Here is a 15,683-nt window from a genome sequence, read left to right as displayed (position 1 = left end):
CCTTTGTCCCGGGGGGGGGGGGGCGCTGGCGCTGCGCCACGATCTGGCAAGTGCGCCTCCCTCCACCGCTGTTTGGCTTATTCATAGTTAGGGGTTTGGGTTTGGCTGTTTTTAAAAAGGCAAGCACTGCTGTGAAGTTGATCAGTCTGCTCAGAAAACTTCCAGAGGGGAAAGTGTTTTGGACTCGGAAAGTCCAGAATTTCAGTGCGCAACCAATTGCGCACAAACTGGACTATTGGAGAATACCCAAGTGAATAATTTTTTTATATGTATATATTTATATAAAAATCCACCGGATTCTTCTTCATCATATATTTTTCATCAAAGACTGTTTTTATTTTCTCATTTTTAAGACACTCCAACCTGTGCTTTCACTTTGCATGCGGAGGTTTCACTCGAATCTGAGCCAAACGTTCATGCGCTCTCATATCTAGTTCTTGCTTCTTTTTCTTTTTTTTAAATAATAATAATTATTATTATTATTTAAACAGGACCTCGTTCACTTTGAAACGAAGTATGGCTCTTCTTGTGCTGGGTACATTTCTCACAGCGTTGTCCATCAGCGGAGGCTCTTATGTGCCTTGCGAGCCGTGCGATCAGAAGGCGCTCTCCATGTGTCCTCCGGTCCCGGTGGGCTGTCAGCTGGTGAAGGAGCCCGGCTGCGGCTGCTGCTTGACTTGCGCTCTGGCGGAGGGGCAGGCGTGCGGGGTGTACACCAGTACATGCACGCACGGACTGCGCTGCCTGCCGCGCAACGGCGAGGAGAAGCCTCTTCACGCCCTGCTGCACGGCAAGGGAGTGTGTACGAACGAGAAGGGATACAAACCACCGCACCCACCCATTGGTAAGTTGACTGGAAAGCAGTGCGCATTTATTGCACGAAAGCATTGTTGCATTGAGCTCGTGTATCTGGTGGGAACTTTGTGGCTTGCGCTGATCCAGTTTTATGGCGTGCGCATGTTTCTCTGCATGAGCTTTTCTGTGTTGTGGCTGGGCTGCGCTGCTCAGTGCTGTTTTCCATCATATTCCAGCGCTGTAGATTATTAGGATTAGTGAAGCCTTTTTATGTTTCATCATAAGCCAATTATTAACAAACGGTTTCCATCTTCATGCTGCAAAGGCACTTACAAAAAGTACCGTGGTGGTACCGCGTTTTCTGGAAATGTACCATGGTATTTTTGGACGCAGTATAATGTAAATACCATTCCAATACGATTGTATCATTATCAGACTTTAATACTAAAATCATTAATATTAAAATACTTTAATATTTGAACATTCTAAAAAAAATAGAATATTTGTATTTTATTCAAAACCATTTGGCGTTTTTGACATGGTGTCATTGGGACTACCATTGTATTTTGGACATATACCATATTACTTCCATGTTTTTTGCCATTTACCTTAGTAGTATCATAGCATTGTTTTGGAAGTCCCTGGAGTACCATATAAATACCTTGGCTGGAGTCCCATATAATGCCATCACTATGCCAAGTCACACCCCCACTGCACTTTTTAAGGGGTATATCAATGTGCCATGGTATTGCCATCTGATACCATCACTGTACCTTTTTTATTGTACTGAAGCTGCATCTAAAGTATCATATAATGCATTTAAACAAAAATGATGTGCAATGGAATGTATGAAAATGTCTGATTGTGAATAAAAATATTAACCCATAAATATATGCTCTGTAATGGCCAAGCTTAAGGCTGCTCTGATGCTGCATTTCATTGGCACAGAAGCAAAGCAGCATCAGACTCAGCAGAACTGCATCATTTAGTATGCTCCTCAGAACTGAGTAAAGACACCTCAAGATGCATAGCTCCATACAGTCTTGCTTTGTGTTTCGTTATTGTTTGATTTGGCAATGGCATTTGTTTGGTGCTCTATTGATGTTAGTGACTCCTCCATTGTTATGATCACACCTCTCATCATTGTACGGTGTACCCACGTACCCACGATATTCTTGATTGAGATTCTAGGTTGCTCTGAATTTAGGTCTAAGTCTGTGGGTGGTGTTGAGGGTCGGATTACCGCTCAAAGATTAAATCCAAGGGGAGGAGGGTAGCCACGGTGTCTCTACAAGCCAACCTATGTGCAAAAAGCACATGTTTATGAAGAGTAATCGTGCACGGCGTGCATATTTATTTACATTTATGCATTTGGCAGATGCTTTTATTCAGTGCACTCAATTGATGCTTTCCTCGGGAATCGAACCCCCAATCTTGGCGTTGTTAGTGCAATGCTCTACCAGTTGAGCTACATGAATAAAAATAGCATAATGTGTTACACAACTATCTTTTATACTACAGCAATGCTGTATTCTACAAGACAGCACATACTCTTAAAACAGATGAGGTTGAAATTCAGTTGTGGGCTTTCACCATGACCGATTGTACACAAATACAACCCCCTCACACACAGGTGCACATCAGAAATCTGTTTGTCTCTATCTGAAGTCCTCTGATGAGTGCGGTTGCTGGTTTACCCCTTCTGTGATTGCAGTGGGCACACAGACGATCCCTTGTGATTCAGCAGAATTTCTGTGGAGCCGATCTATCAAGAGCTGTTCGTCAAGCATAGGGATGAATTTAGAGGGACACTTCTAGCCTACCGTGGTATTTGGTTTCAGCTTGGTTTTACTAGATGGGCAGGACAGACAGAAAGAGAGAGCGAGAGAGGGAAAGAGGGATAGAGGTCAAGCGTCCTTGCCCGCATTAGGATTCCGAGCCTTTTGGCCCTGTGTCTTCCCGATCCATTTTTATTCCCTCAAGATGCCTTAGTTTCACAGTTGTGCAAACATAAAATTGAAATACAAGTTTAAAATGGAATTATGTCCCACTCACGTGAATAGTGTCATACCTTCATGGTCTTGAATGCTGGCGATCACGGTTTAAAGATTCGATGTTTAGAGCCAAGTATAATAGGCAATGCCGGATTGTCATTTAGCTCCAGGATTGGCAAATACTGCAAATTTGCTAATGATCAAAAGGGAGACTTTCTGTTCGGACATGCCATGTGGAACTTGGATGCAGTTGCTAACAGATATGACTACAGGCATCTTGCCCGAAATAACTGTATGCTGCGTTCGCAACATTTGCTGGTCCGAATCTAAGAGTGTGCAAATAAACGAATGTAAAGAACTGGGCCAAAAGCACTTGGCTGTTATATTAGGTTACTTCGGTATTGCTGATGTATGCATTTTATTTACCCACTAGAGATGTAGCCATAACTAAACAATGATTACAAATGAATGGAATGCAGCTGTTCTTCTATTGCCTCTCTGTCATCTAATGTTTATATTGCGCCACAGGCCAAACTCACAGAAACATATACTTGCTTGCAACATCAGACTGACGCTGACAGATATACGGCTCGCTTCACTGATTAGCACCTGAATAGATCTCTTCCACTTTTTGAAAGTGATGCTCAGCTTTTGAAACTCTGCATAATCTACATTGGTTACAGAATATGTTCTCCTCTTTTTTTTCCATAATCCTAAACTACACTCCACAGCGCTCGTATATCTAGTGCCCAGTCATCCTTTGCAGAGGTATGCAAGTAGGGAACCTATTTGGCACACTTGAATGACTTCTTCCAGTAAAGTTTAACAGCAATCTGTCCAGCGTGTATTTGTCATTGGCACCTGGAAAGCTAGTGAGTAACAGCTGTGAAGAAAATCAGCTGGCACAGTAGTCTCGTCTCTGTCAGAAATGTGATTCCCGGGCAGCGACATCCTCACGCTGGGCCCTGCCTAAATCGGAACACATGTCAGGCTGACCAAAACAGCGAATGCACAAAAACAATCTATTGAATCTATGGATGTACTGCTCACGTTTAGAAAATTAAACATACCAAATGTAAGCAGACAGCAGAGCTGTAACCATGTGGTTGAGCAGAAGACCCCGACCTGTTGAAACCTCCTGTCATGTGCTTCGGGGCAGTGTAGGGGAGACGCAGTGTCACATTTCTTCAGGGAAGGAGAACAAAAGGTGCCTAATTTCTTGCCTGCAGCACAGGTTCAGATGTGGTTCCAAAGCGCTGCCTTAAATGTTGTGCCCTGCAGGATTCTTGGGAGGATAGATAAAATACAGCACAAGACAAAATTGTTAGTTTTGTTACATTTAGTTGTTGAGGATCATGGGAAAGGCGTGCTTAGAATAGCCGATTCATTCGAAAACGACTGATAAAGCTCAATCTCTGAGCCACACACAATTGTGTGCATAACAAGTCTACTTCCTGTTGTACTAAAAGTAGGCGAAATGAAACTTATTTTGTGAGTAACTTTATATCACGCTAACACTGTAATTGCATTGAACTGTAGTTATTTTTGCTGTAAATTTAATTAAATAAATGGTTGACATATTAAACCATCATGCCGTAAAGTATAACTTAATATAATCTAGTGAATTAAGTGCAAATACTTTCGATCTTATTCCACTATTTTCTCTTCTTTTTTGTAACTTGATAGACACAAACAAAATGATTATTGATATTCATAATAAATCATAAGTCTTACATCATATAACACTCAATATATGTACTATTACTTACTCAACATATAAAACGAGTAGCTATGACTACTCGTTTTATATGTTAAGTGAGTAGTTTTTTCCCCCCGTTTTTTTCTTTCTTTCTGTTTTTTTGCGTTTTGGGCTGCTGTGCCAAGAATGAGTTTGCATTAAGTAATTTAGTAAATATGGCGGCATTTTAGTGCCATAACATTTTTAGAATAGAGTCAAAATTACGATATTAAAGTTGTGTTATATTGCGTGAATAAAAATAATTAATGTGAAAATTCCACCTACTCCAAAAAGAAAGAAAAAAAAGGTCTGTGGTGGTTAACTGACTGATTTGTGAAAATAATAAAACAATGTTAGCAAAGTTATTGTTGATGTTTCTGAGGTAAATGTTATGTTATGACTGTTATGACTATTTACAAGCTGTTTTATTGATGATTTTCGAAACACTGATTGATTGATGACTGAGACATTCGTTTTAAGTTGTTCTGATTTTTTTCAACATGTCTTCTGATATTCATTCATGTTTATCTTGTGCTGGAACTAGTAGAAAAGAGGAAAACGATGATTGATTCGCATGCCGCTTGAACTGAGGTGAATACAGTGATCTCACACCACATTAAAGAGCGGAAAAACACATTTATTGTTTGTATTTCCTCATAAAACTGACCGAATTTAAAGGCTATGATTTGTGTTATATTAAAAATAACAAAACATGCTTATTGCGATTATTGGGTGGCTGGCGCACTACAAATAATGAATAGACTTGAAAACGTTAAATATTATTTCCAAGCATTTATACCATCAATAAAACAGCTTGTGAATAGTCATGTAATGTTATTTACCTCAGTAAAGCAGTCCTACCCACTGATAGCCATGCAAATATATCTACCACGGTTTAAATGGTATAGCAAAATATCTGGCTGACACAGTTTTACCATCATATTGCCCAGCCGTACTTCTTATTAATTATTATATACTATCTTAACAGTAATTAAATATTAAGATTGATGTGGTTTGGACTGCTAAAGTTTGCTTGGGGAAAAAAAGATATGATCTTGCCAAGTTTAGAAGTTTAGTTTAGAAGAGGAAAGATTTTAGCTAGATACTCTGGGTGGAAAGATGCCTTGGGCTTATAGAAAATATCGCTCTCTTGCCATTGTCTGAGCTAATTGAAATCAGCGACTGGGAGTCTGGGATCCACTGATGTCCGAAAAGCACCTCCTCAGTTCATGTTTCGGAGTGTTAATGACATGAGACACAGTCAGGCGATGCAGAGGTGCACACATGTGCTTTCAGCCTGAAGGGTATCGACAGGTGTCATCACTTTGCATTGTCCTGAATTACAGGGGACTTGTTTGAATAGTAAGTTATATGATGGCTTTCTTGGTTGTAACCGATAGCGTATTGCAACATGGAAACTTTTATCCCAAATCAGCCAGGTCTTGCTCTTAATGTTGCTTAGAAGTTTGCTATTCCCCCGGTTTTAACTAGCCATTAGTGCACGGTTACATTCATGGTGTTTAGTTTGTAGCATTCTTCTCTGCTACAGAGGCCCAAACATGTTGTGGACACTGTCCAAGCTTTAAATATTTAGCAGTGGAATCTTGCCAGGGATGCCATGGTTGGTGTGTGACAATGAATGCAAGACAAAGCAGAACGGCCTGCTTCAAGAACGACTTTCAAAGGCGAGCTAGTCTGAATATTTTACAATAGCAAGACCTAATTCTAGCCATGCATACTAATAAGACACTAAAACACGTCATTTGAGGGCTTTAAGGATTTCAGGAGCATTTCTCAGCTTGTTTGGCAGCACATTCTGAAAAAAGAATCAGACAAGGTGACAATGCAACTCAAAAGGAGATCTGCTTTCATCATTAGCCCCCAAGCTGTAAGAAACCGTGGATATTCATGAAGTATAATTGCCCAGCACACATGTAAATTATTAAACAGAGCCCCTATCAGATGCATCTCCTTTGGCCAAGCTCGGGTCCCTTTATCTTAATGAAAAGTTTTGCAAGACCAAGAGGAGAGACACCAATACCTCTTCAGCATTCTTTCCAAAGCTCATTTGAATAGACAGACTACACGTGATACGTCTGGTTTGGCCGGGCTCCAAGATCTTGGCTGTGTGTCAGATGTTAAACACAGACCCGCGAAACCTTTACAAGCTGGGGACCACGAGCATGGAAAAAGTGATTTTGGTCCTCACTATGAAAAGCCTACAACAGAAAAGACGAATTTAGTGGTTTGTAAACTCTAGGCATTGTTGGTTTGTGCCACGCACAAGGAGGAAAAATCACGAAAACAACCATAAGGAATTGTGCCATCCCAGTCGTCCTGTGCCCTCCCATTTAAAGTCTACATTTCCAAGCCATGTAAATCTCTCTCAAGGCAAACGTCCCTAAGACATTTCCATGAGGCAATCTCAGATCCTGTGGTTTCAGGAGCCTAAACCTGCGGGGAAATCTGTACAGAAATTTCAGTCTGCCAAGTCATGGGTTGCGGGATTGATTTCAAAGAGACAGCACCATGCTCTGATTGTAACTTCAGAAGCCAGGAAACCAATTCCTGTAATGACCAGGCACACTCCTCATGCGTCTCCAGGTCAGACAGACTCTTTCACCACCAGGCCGCTCCAGAACACCCTGCCCCAGTCCGCAGCAATGTGAAGCACTGGAGCTCAGGGGGACTGTGAGGGCAGTTATATCAGTCATTTCTGCTGGCTGCCTCAGCTGTCTGATAATGCCCTCTTGGCTGTATGCACAAAAATACTTGGCAACCCAACAGCATCAATGTTCAGACCTGACTCCGTATGTCCATTTCCATTTTGTCTGATTCTCAAATGAAGCCACTCTAAGATGCAATAGCAACAATAACATGCTATTTATCTATTTAATATTAATTTAATATCAATGTATTTTTATTATAATAATCACTTTATGTTGTGCCAATCCCTTACCCAAGTATTTACAAATTAAATACTTTCCAAATACATGAACAATTTGCCAAGTAATTTTGTTTATTTGCATGATAAATAGCATGAACTGTTTATGTCTGCTAAGCAGTGCATTTATTGTCACTGAGATAATAATATATATATCTTTTTTATTTGTTATTTTTATATTTTCCCTTTCCATTTAAATTTAACTTAAAGTTTTAGTCATTTTTATTAGCTTTTTAAAATATATATAGTTTTTATACATTTTTATTTTATTTTTATTTATTTTAGTACATCAAGTTAGCTAAGTAAAAATGAGAAGAGTTTCCCTGGTAAATAGATTAAATAAAATATTATAATTAATATGAATAATTTATTTCAAGTAACAAAGGTGTTTGTGGTTTTAGTTTTAGTTAACTATAATAATCCTGTTGCCATGCAACTTGGTGCATTAATATAGAAATTGCAATGCAATTTATAACTGGGACATACATGGATTTAATAAATGAATTACATGCTGACATTATGTCTGAAAGGAAACAATACTATATTTGAACTTTTTTTTTTAATGCAATACCACAATCATAAACTCCTATTAAAAATGCAATTTCATATTGCAAATATGATAAATAATAGTTTGTTTTGTCAGATTATTTTTGAAGGTTTGGATAGCTAAATGTCAATGCAATTATATATCCTGACTTTTATGCTTAGTGTTAATGATCTGTTAATCTCCTCTGGATGTACTATGTTTGGCTTCTCTCTGCATGGTTCAAGTGTTCAGTTTTATGAAGCTCGGCTTTGTCCAACAGATTTGACTTCAGTGGAAAGACAGTTTATAAGTAGAGTCATGTATCCTGTGGAGTTTTACTACCAAAATATATGTGCTCGAGTTCTGCAATATCGCCATATTTTCCCTGGACACATGTCGAAAGTTACGACCCACCTAGCCTTAGATTCTTGCAGAAGAACATTGTGGTTGTCGTGGTGTTATGGTTATTGTGACTTCAAAGTTTTTCAAATACAGTTCTGAGCTGTTAAGGATCCTTTGAAAAGTCGTTTCTCACTCCCAAATAGTCATGCACGTTCTCTACGATGAAATCAAAGGAATTATTACTCTACATAAAACAGAGGTGCATTCAATGTTTAGGTTGTACACCTAAATGCATTTGGAGAAATTCCACCAAATAGCATGAGATATTGGAATTCTAACCCAACTGGATATTTAGTCAGGCAAAACCAAGTGTTTCAACTAGCGATGGGTTTGGTTGGGGGTGGTCATCAGCTGTTGTTCCTGCCACCACCCTCTGAAAACAAATTCATAAGAAACATTTGGTGGAAAAACAGTTGCTTTCATGTTTACGCTCTGGAAACTCATTAGCAACTAGGATGTGTAAATATCTTAAAGCCTTTGGAGAGATTTTTATAAGAGATTTCTCAGGCTTTTATAAGTCAAATTTAATTCAGCCTATTTGAATTGTTGAAGTCAGATGTAGGACACTGAGATCATTACTGGTGTTTGCTAGGGCAAAATACTATTGCTCTATTGTACTAATGCTTTCAATTTGCCTGGCGGTGCAACTGCAAACAACCTAAAATACACCATATCACAATGGTCAACCAGTCGTCATCTAACAATCCATTATGCACCACTTTGTTGTTAGAATGACAAAAAAAAATTGAAGTTACATTTTAAGGCTGGTCTGCCACAGCCAATCAAATTCTTGGTTGATATTGTATGAATGATACCTCAAATTGTGCAGCTTATTGAGGCGTGCTAATGCATTTAGTTTTTGTGGGTGAAAAATCTCATTCTTTAACTCTAAAGAACCTGAGAAAACTAGAAACAAGAATATAAGAATAATAGAGATTCAAAACTCAAAACACCATATCAACACCCTGGCAAACACTTTAACATCATGCTGACAAGTTTTGCACAGGCACTCACATTTCCATGCAGTAAAAATCTAGTTAATGCTTATTATTTGATTCTCTTTGTCTTAGATCGTGAATCAATAGAGCATGATGATACAGTGAAGCCAGACACGACTGAAGACCAGATTCCTAAAATTCCGCTTTACCCCAAACCAGACGTAATCCACAGCAAGAAGCATGCTGCCGTGCGCAAGGACAAGAAGAAACAACAGGAGAAGCATCGGTCACTGGTGTTGATGGACTACTCCCCCCTTCCCATCGACAAGCATGAGCCTGAAATTGTAAGTTGTGTGACGCAGCAGCTGCAGTAAAATGATAGCTAGGCGTTAAATGCTGAGGTGATGATGCAACTCACCATGTGTTGGTCTGACACAGGGTCCCTGCAGAAGGAAGCTGGATGGAATCATTCAAAGTATGAAAGACACCTCCCGTGTCATGGCTCTTTCCCTCTACCTGCCTAACTGTGACAAGAAAGGCTTATTCAAGCACAAGCAGGTAAGACTCTTGTTACTTTTATTGTACAATATTAACATTGACTTCTAATATGATGATTTTTTTGTAATTATTGTTTAATACTGTCAGTCTATTTTAACCCATGGAAATCATTCCAAGCAGAACTGTTGCGCAACACACAATGGTTTTCCTTCGAATGAATCAGCATTTCTGAACACTGAATGATTCAGTAACTCACTCACTTTGAGTGAATTAATGTTTTTGAAAAATCGGTTCAATCAATGATTCGAATGACTCACTTAAAAAGACCATTGCTGTCGCCACCTATTGGTGTATTGATGTAATATGCAGATAGAGTCATTGAAAAATCCCACCACTAATACATAGATTGTCAGCCTGTCTGGAACAAACACTGCTCAGCCAATCAAATTCGAGGACCGGCACTAACTGTTTATGTATAAATATTTATAACCATGTCTTAATGCCAATTTTTGAATAGTCCAGAGAACTAAATACTTTACAATACAAAGGTATATGCCACTTTGTATCTCCGAACACGAATTCAAGTGCAACTCTTCAGTTGTAATGTAAAAGAATGCAAGGTAAAACATAAGTAAAACTGAAGCGTTTTGTAGCTAAACATTTAATATTCAGCAACTGTTTTATGACAGAAATGTTAAACGTCTGACAGTAATATCCATTGATGCAAACTATTCAACTTTTTTGTCCAATGGCCCTTTTTTTCATTTTGAAAAAAAAAGGTCTTTTACATGATTCATTTAATGCATAACTGTATGGAACGAGGCAAGAAACATTAACAGAGCCGTTTTCTGCTTCTTTGTTTTCTTCTGCTGCTGCATGTTTTAAAATTATTGTATTATTTGCAAAAAGTTCAAATTGATTGCTTTGCAATAAATTCTAGGTATTTTATTGTTGATCTTTTTTCTTTATTGCCTTAAATCCCATCAAATCCTTTAATTATTTGATTAAGACCATTACTACCCCTATTGTTCAATGCATGTAAAAAAAATGTATTTGTACTTTTAAAATTTTAGCTGTAATAATGCCTTATTTCTGTGCTTTAAAACAGTCTACTTAATTAGTTGACCTTGAAGATAAGTCATTTAGCACATCTCTAGTATTTACACCATTCAAAACTAAATCACTCCCATTCTAATCAACACAGTCATCTACAGGGTAATTGCTCATCTTTTTCCAACTACATCGAATATTTTATGAAAGCATACCATCTGGTCCAAGTAGAGGTATTTCCATTGAGTTGTGCTTGCAGTTTTATGACCCTTTGTCCCTTGTCCACCCTGCAGTGCAAGCCCTCCCGTGGCCGGAAACGAGGCATCTGCTGGTGCGTGGACAAATACGGCGTGCAGCTGCCCGGCACTGTCTATAGCGGCGGTAACATCCAGTGCAAGGATTTGGAGAACAGCAACAACAACGAGTGAGAATCAACCCACCCTGATCACCAGATCTAGGGCCCACCTCCTTGTCCTGTCCAACCAGTCTACCCGCCAGTCACTTTGAGATTTTAATGCAAAATGACAAAAAAAAACACAACAGCTATTACAAATACGAATCAGACTAAAAAAAAATGTTAAAGTGAGATAATCCACAGGAATTGTTTTGACTGAGCGCTCATCTCTATCTCACTGGACTCCCTGCTAGAGCTGAGTCCCGGCAACAACAATAAAAAATTGTTAAAAATATATACATACAATTATATATTTTTATAGAAGCTGGGGTTTGAGCACCATACTGTTTTGTTTAAAGTTAACATAAAACAAAATACAAAAAAAAAGAATATATGGCATGTTGAATATTAACAGGGCTATCTTGGTCTTTTACATCTTTTGCTGTCAAGGTATCAAAGGAGATAGCAGAAACTTTTACTATTTGAAAAAAAAAAAGTGTTGTTTTCCAAAAGAGAAGAAAGAATGGAAAACACATGTCATACAGTCATCTCTATCTGGCTTTTTTTTTTTTTGGTCCTGTCAGAGCACTTATTCATTGGGGAACCTGCTTGGAAATGTGTAACTTCACCAAGTTCAGTGTATGCGTGTGAGCAATGAAATATGGCGATAGCTTCAAAAAAATAGTTTTTTTTTTGTCTTTGTGGCATATCCCTCCCAGAACGTTGTGAAAGAAAACCAGGATCCCATTAGACAAATCTGTTTCAGTGGCTCCAGACTTTGTAGCCTAACATGCCAACCGTGCCTATGTAAACAGACGCTGCCACGCAGTTACACGGGGTCCCGAATGAGAAAAAAAAGTCCACACAGAATCAATCAGTGCCCACGCCTAGAAAAGAAAAGGCCACTCTGGAATATTTTTGTATCATATATTGTGGCATCTGGGCCGAGCTAAAATCAAGACAGATGCTGTAACCCTTAAACGTTCCTAGCATTTGCGTTTGAACTTTGACAGACGTTCACCGTGCAGAACGGTAGTTTCTTTCTGCCTGTAATGTTTTGTTTTTCTTTTCTGAATAACTTTTGTTATGTGCCGTTTCCTTTGACTTCATGGAGGTAATGACAGTCCACTTATGAGCCATGTTCCTCGACCATGTGGTTTCACTGAAATAGGTGCAACCTCGGTATGTTACCTTTAACTCTAGATTATTGAATGTTTTTTTTTTTACTTTTCTTTTTTTGTTACGTTATCCTTAACAAACAACCACAGTGATCAGATGCTCAGCAGTGGAGTGTTAGCATTATCAATTTGCATATTTCCATCTGACCTGTCACAATGACAACTTGCTCATTTGAATGCAGGTCAGACCACTTTTTAAGCCCCGCCCACTTTGACTGTTCACCAATAGGTAATAGCTCTTTTGGTCAGCACGATGACACGTTTCATTTGTATTCCTGTATTTCATCGATGTTATTATCCACGGTGGAAACAGAAGGCGCGTTTCACTACAGCGTCGTTCAGTGTGAGTTTCTCAGTGCCTTCCTACATGCAAATACATTTGATTGGTGACGTAAACGTTACACAGTAGCCAAGGGGAACGATAAGACGTTTTTATATTGACGAAGGACCTCAGTTGCGTTCAAATACAGCATCAGATTAGATATGAAATCCGTTATACTACATTGTATGTCAAGCAGCTATCAGAAGTCTCTCCCTGCGCCGAGGCTGAGATAGGGTGAGACCGTAGTCCAGCTAGCGCTAGCTCATTTACTGTTATTTCTCTTACGAATAAGCTGACGATCGATTTGACAGAGACTGCAAATGTGTGTAATTGCTGACGAGAGTATTTCCAATCAAGCTATACATCACACAGGGATACTCACCGGTCGGCACTTGAAGAGTGAGTGAAGCCATTTCCATGCCACAATGGGTCCGTCCAGATCTTATTTCAGGGCCCGAATGATCAGAGTTTCACTGTTGGGAGGGGGCTGTAAAAATAGTCGCTAACACCATACCCTGTAGAGCTGCATCTCTCCAGATCTCTAACATGTTAATACCCATCATAACCAGGCCCGGACAGAAATCACGCATTTTCCTTATTTTAGACATGGAGCTTTGAGAACTATGTTCTAATTGGTAGCTGAAAGCACAGTCAAATTTGCCAGCGTAGGAATTTGTGAATGCCGGGCGTTCCAATTTTGTGGAATTCCATGCATGAAGATTCCGTGTGGGCCTGGCTGTGATTCGAAATAACCACGGGTCCGCAAAATCTAACCGCTGCATGTCAAAAAAGATTTGCGAATGACAATTGGCTCTCGAATGGAAGGTGGCATGAAAGAGAAAGAGTGAGTTCAAGGCGTGCGGGTTAACCAGACTTTTGCAGATGTCTTGAGTACGTCATGGCGGCCTAGTCGCCTCTGTTATTGCACAATTAGCCTTGTAGGTGTCGGTCACCACCGGGCAAAATCAGTAATCAGCATTATCCAGGTCCTGATCCATGCCGAAAGCCCCCTCCCCCATTTAAAAAAGCAGCTTGCACTTAATTCCTTACCTTGCCACGCGATTAGTGCCGTTTCAAAGTGAATCTCAGTTCAGGTATAGGAGCAGGAGCAGGCCTCGGACAGATACCCTGCCTGAGTACCTTTGACAGGGGCTTTGCAGCCCAAGCCTGAGACCCGCATCATCATTCAGTGGGTTTACCAGTAACACAAATCTACCAATCACAGTCTATTCTCCATCTACTCTTGATAGACTTTGCATCTCAGTGATATCCGGGAAGAAGGAGAGCGGGTGAGAGCCTCAAGCGGTGATCTTGAGCTGGGCCTCCTTTCACAACACACACTTCTTTATCAGTATTTGTGTCTTGTTTTCCAGTAAAGTCATCTGAACTCCTTTAAAGCTAATTGAATTTACTTAAAAAGCAAAAGTATGCAAGATAATGAGTTGTTTTCAGAACATTTATGGACACGTTTGCCCATAGGGTAAGAAAAAACTATTTCAAAGTATAGTTTGAACTAAAATTCATGTACTCATCTTTATGTTTCAAACAACTTTGACTTACTTTACTTTTTTTTACTTTATGTTTCAAACAACGTTTTACTTACTTCTGTGAAGCGCCAAAGGAGAAGGTTAGTAAAATATCCAAGCTGCTCACTTCTATAGGGTCTGTCAAGCACCAAAAGATGCACAATAAGAAATTATGAAACACATTCAAAGCTGTAGGAGCACTTTGTGTGAGGAATGTAATTCAGTTTGTTATTAATTCAAAACCTTGCCTTGAAAATCTTGCTTGACAACCGTGATAACCATTCACTTTCATTTTGAGGAAAAGTGCAGCTTTGATATCCTACTCTAAATTTGTGTTCCATGGAAGAAAGAACGTCATTGATTAAAAACAGCTAGAATCTTCCTATAATTCAAGACAAATTCTCTGAAAACGAGTCTTGTCTTTTGATTCTCAAGTCAATTGTTTTTTTTAAGAACGTCTAGATATTTGAACTGAAAAACCAGACATAAATACTCATTTTTGCAGTGCTTCACACTTCACAGTAGAATTTGTAGACGGACAGTCTCGGAATCTGATGAGCAGTCATGCAACGAGTCAAAAAATTGTTTATCCGAAAACCCTGAATGTTAAAAGACGATGCACTATGGCTGAAAACCATTTTACCTTGTTTCCCCAGGTCATATAATCCATCTGGGTGTCACTGTGAGAATGGGAAAGAAATGTCATTAATGTGATTTTGATCCATTCTGATTTGTAATTAGAGGTAACAGACAATCGATTGCCAGGACGCAGCATGTTGCTTTTGTGCTTATCTGCTTTCATCAGATTCCGAATCTCATACTTGGGTAGACAGCAGAGTTCATAACTCGCACTTCAGTAGAAACGACAGATTTTCTTTATTTCTCTGAATGCATAACAGTCTTTTCTTTCTTTTTTTTGTGGATGAGAAAAGACTTGATGATTGACCACCTAAATGTGGCTTAAACTGGCATGTGAAAAAGACCCATTAGTGGCTGGAGGACTCTAAAAATGTTCAGCATTTTGGAACTCTATTAAAAAACAATAAAATGAAAAAAAAAATCTCAAATTATTAAGAAAGTGAATATCACTGTGTAATATTTATTCAACTTGTAATTTATGTACTCTTTTAACATTTGTCTTTTTTTGTTATGATAAAGCATTTATTTAAATAAAGTTATGTATTCATTTAAGCTTGTGCAATAAATTTATTTGTACATGACATGAATTTGATCTTGTTTATGAGAACAATTTAAATAAAGATTTACTAGCCACAGCAGTAACAACAGGACAGTTTCCCAGATGTCACACCATTATCACACACTGCATGCAAATATAAAGACAACAGATACTGTGACATTTCAATGGCCCAATAGAAAC

General features: G+C 38.9%; 1 protein-coding gene and 1 long non-coding RNA gene across 3 annotated transcripts; one reads left to right on the top strand and one right to left on the bottom strand.

Moving 5' to 3' along the window:
• The first annotated feature begins 94 nt into the window (after nucleotides 1–94).
• Nucleotides 95–11,654, top strand: LOC107567302 (insulin-like growth factor-binding protein 5). Of its 2 annotated transcripts, none has more exons than XM_016252965.1 (4): nucleotides 95–844; nucleotides 9,557–9,681; nucleotides 9,776–9,895; nucleotides 11,179–11,654. In XM_016252965.1, exons 1-4 carry the CDS (start codon nucleotides 517–519, stop codon nucleotides 11,311–11,313), a joined length of 708 nt encoding a protein of 235 aa, XP_016108451.1. In that variant the 5' UTR covers nucleotides 95–516; the 3' UTR covers nucleotides 11,314–11,654. The 2 variants fall into 2 exon arrangements, with proteins under 2 accessions (XP_016108451.1, XP_016108450.1); XM_016252964.1 differs by having other exon boundaries at nucleotides 96–844; nucleotides 9,470–9,681.
• On the bottom strand, nucleotides 11,599–15,436 carry LOC107567303 (uncharacterized). The gene is made up of 2 exons (XR_001606625.1): nucleotides 14,383–15,436; nucleotides 11,599–14,343 (listed from the first exon to the last, which is right to left on the bottom strand). It is a non-coding gene; the product is annotated as an uncharacterized lncRNA (long non-coding RNA).
• Between the last annotated feature and the right edge of the window lie 247 nt (nucleotides 15,437–15,683).

Source organism: Sinocyclocheilus grahami, unplaced genomic scaffold (genome assembly GCF_001515645.1).
Source record: "Sinocyclocheilus grahami isolate Dianchi unplaced genomic scaffold, SAMN03320097.WGS_v1.1 scaffold1144.1, whole genome shotgun sequence".
Classification (NCBI taxonomy): domain Eukaryota; kingdom Metazoa; phylum Chordata; class Actinopteri; order Cypriniformes; family Cyprinidae; genus Sinocyclocheilus; species Sinocyclocheilus grahami.
The sequence above is the reverse complement of the archived record's forward strand: the minus strand, read 5'-3'. Positions and strand labels throughout refer to the sequence as shown.

Excerpts from the sequence above, each read along its gene's own strand:
- LOC107567302 (XM_016252964.1), top strand. The coding sequence starts at position 517 with ATGGCTCTTCTTGTGCTGGGTACATTTCTCACAGCGTTGTCCATCAGC. Across the intron at positions 9,682-9,775 it reads ACAAGCATGAGCCTGAAATT|GGTCCCTGCAGAAGGAAGCT; the intron begins GTAAGTTGTGTG and ends GGTCTGACACAG. Across the intron at positions 9,896-11,178 it reads GCTTATTCAAGCACAAGCAG|TGCAAGCCCTCCCGTGGCCG; the intron begins GTAAGACTCTTG and ends TCCACCCTGCAG.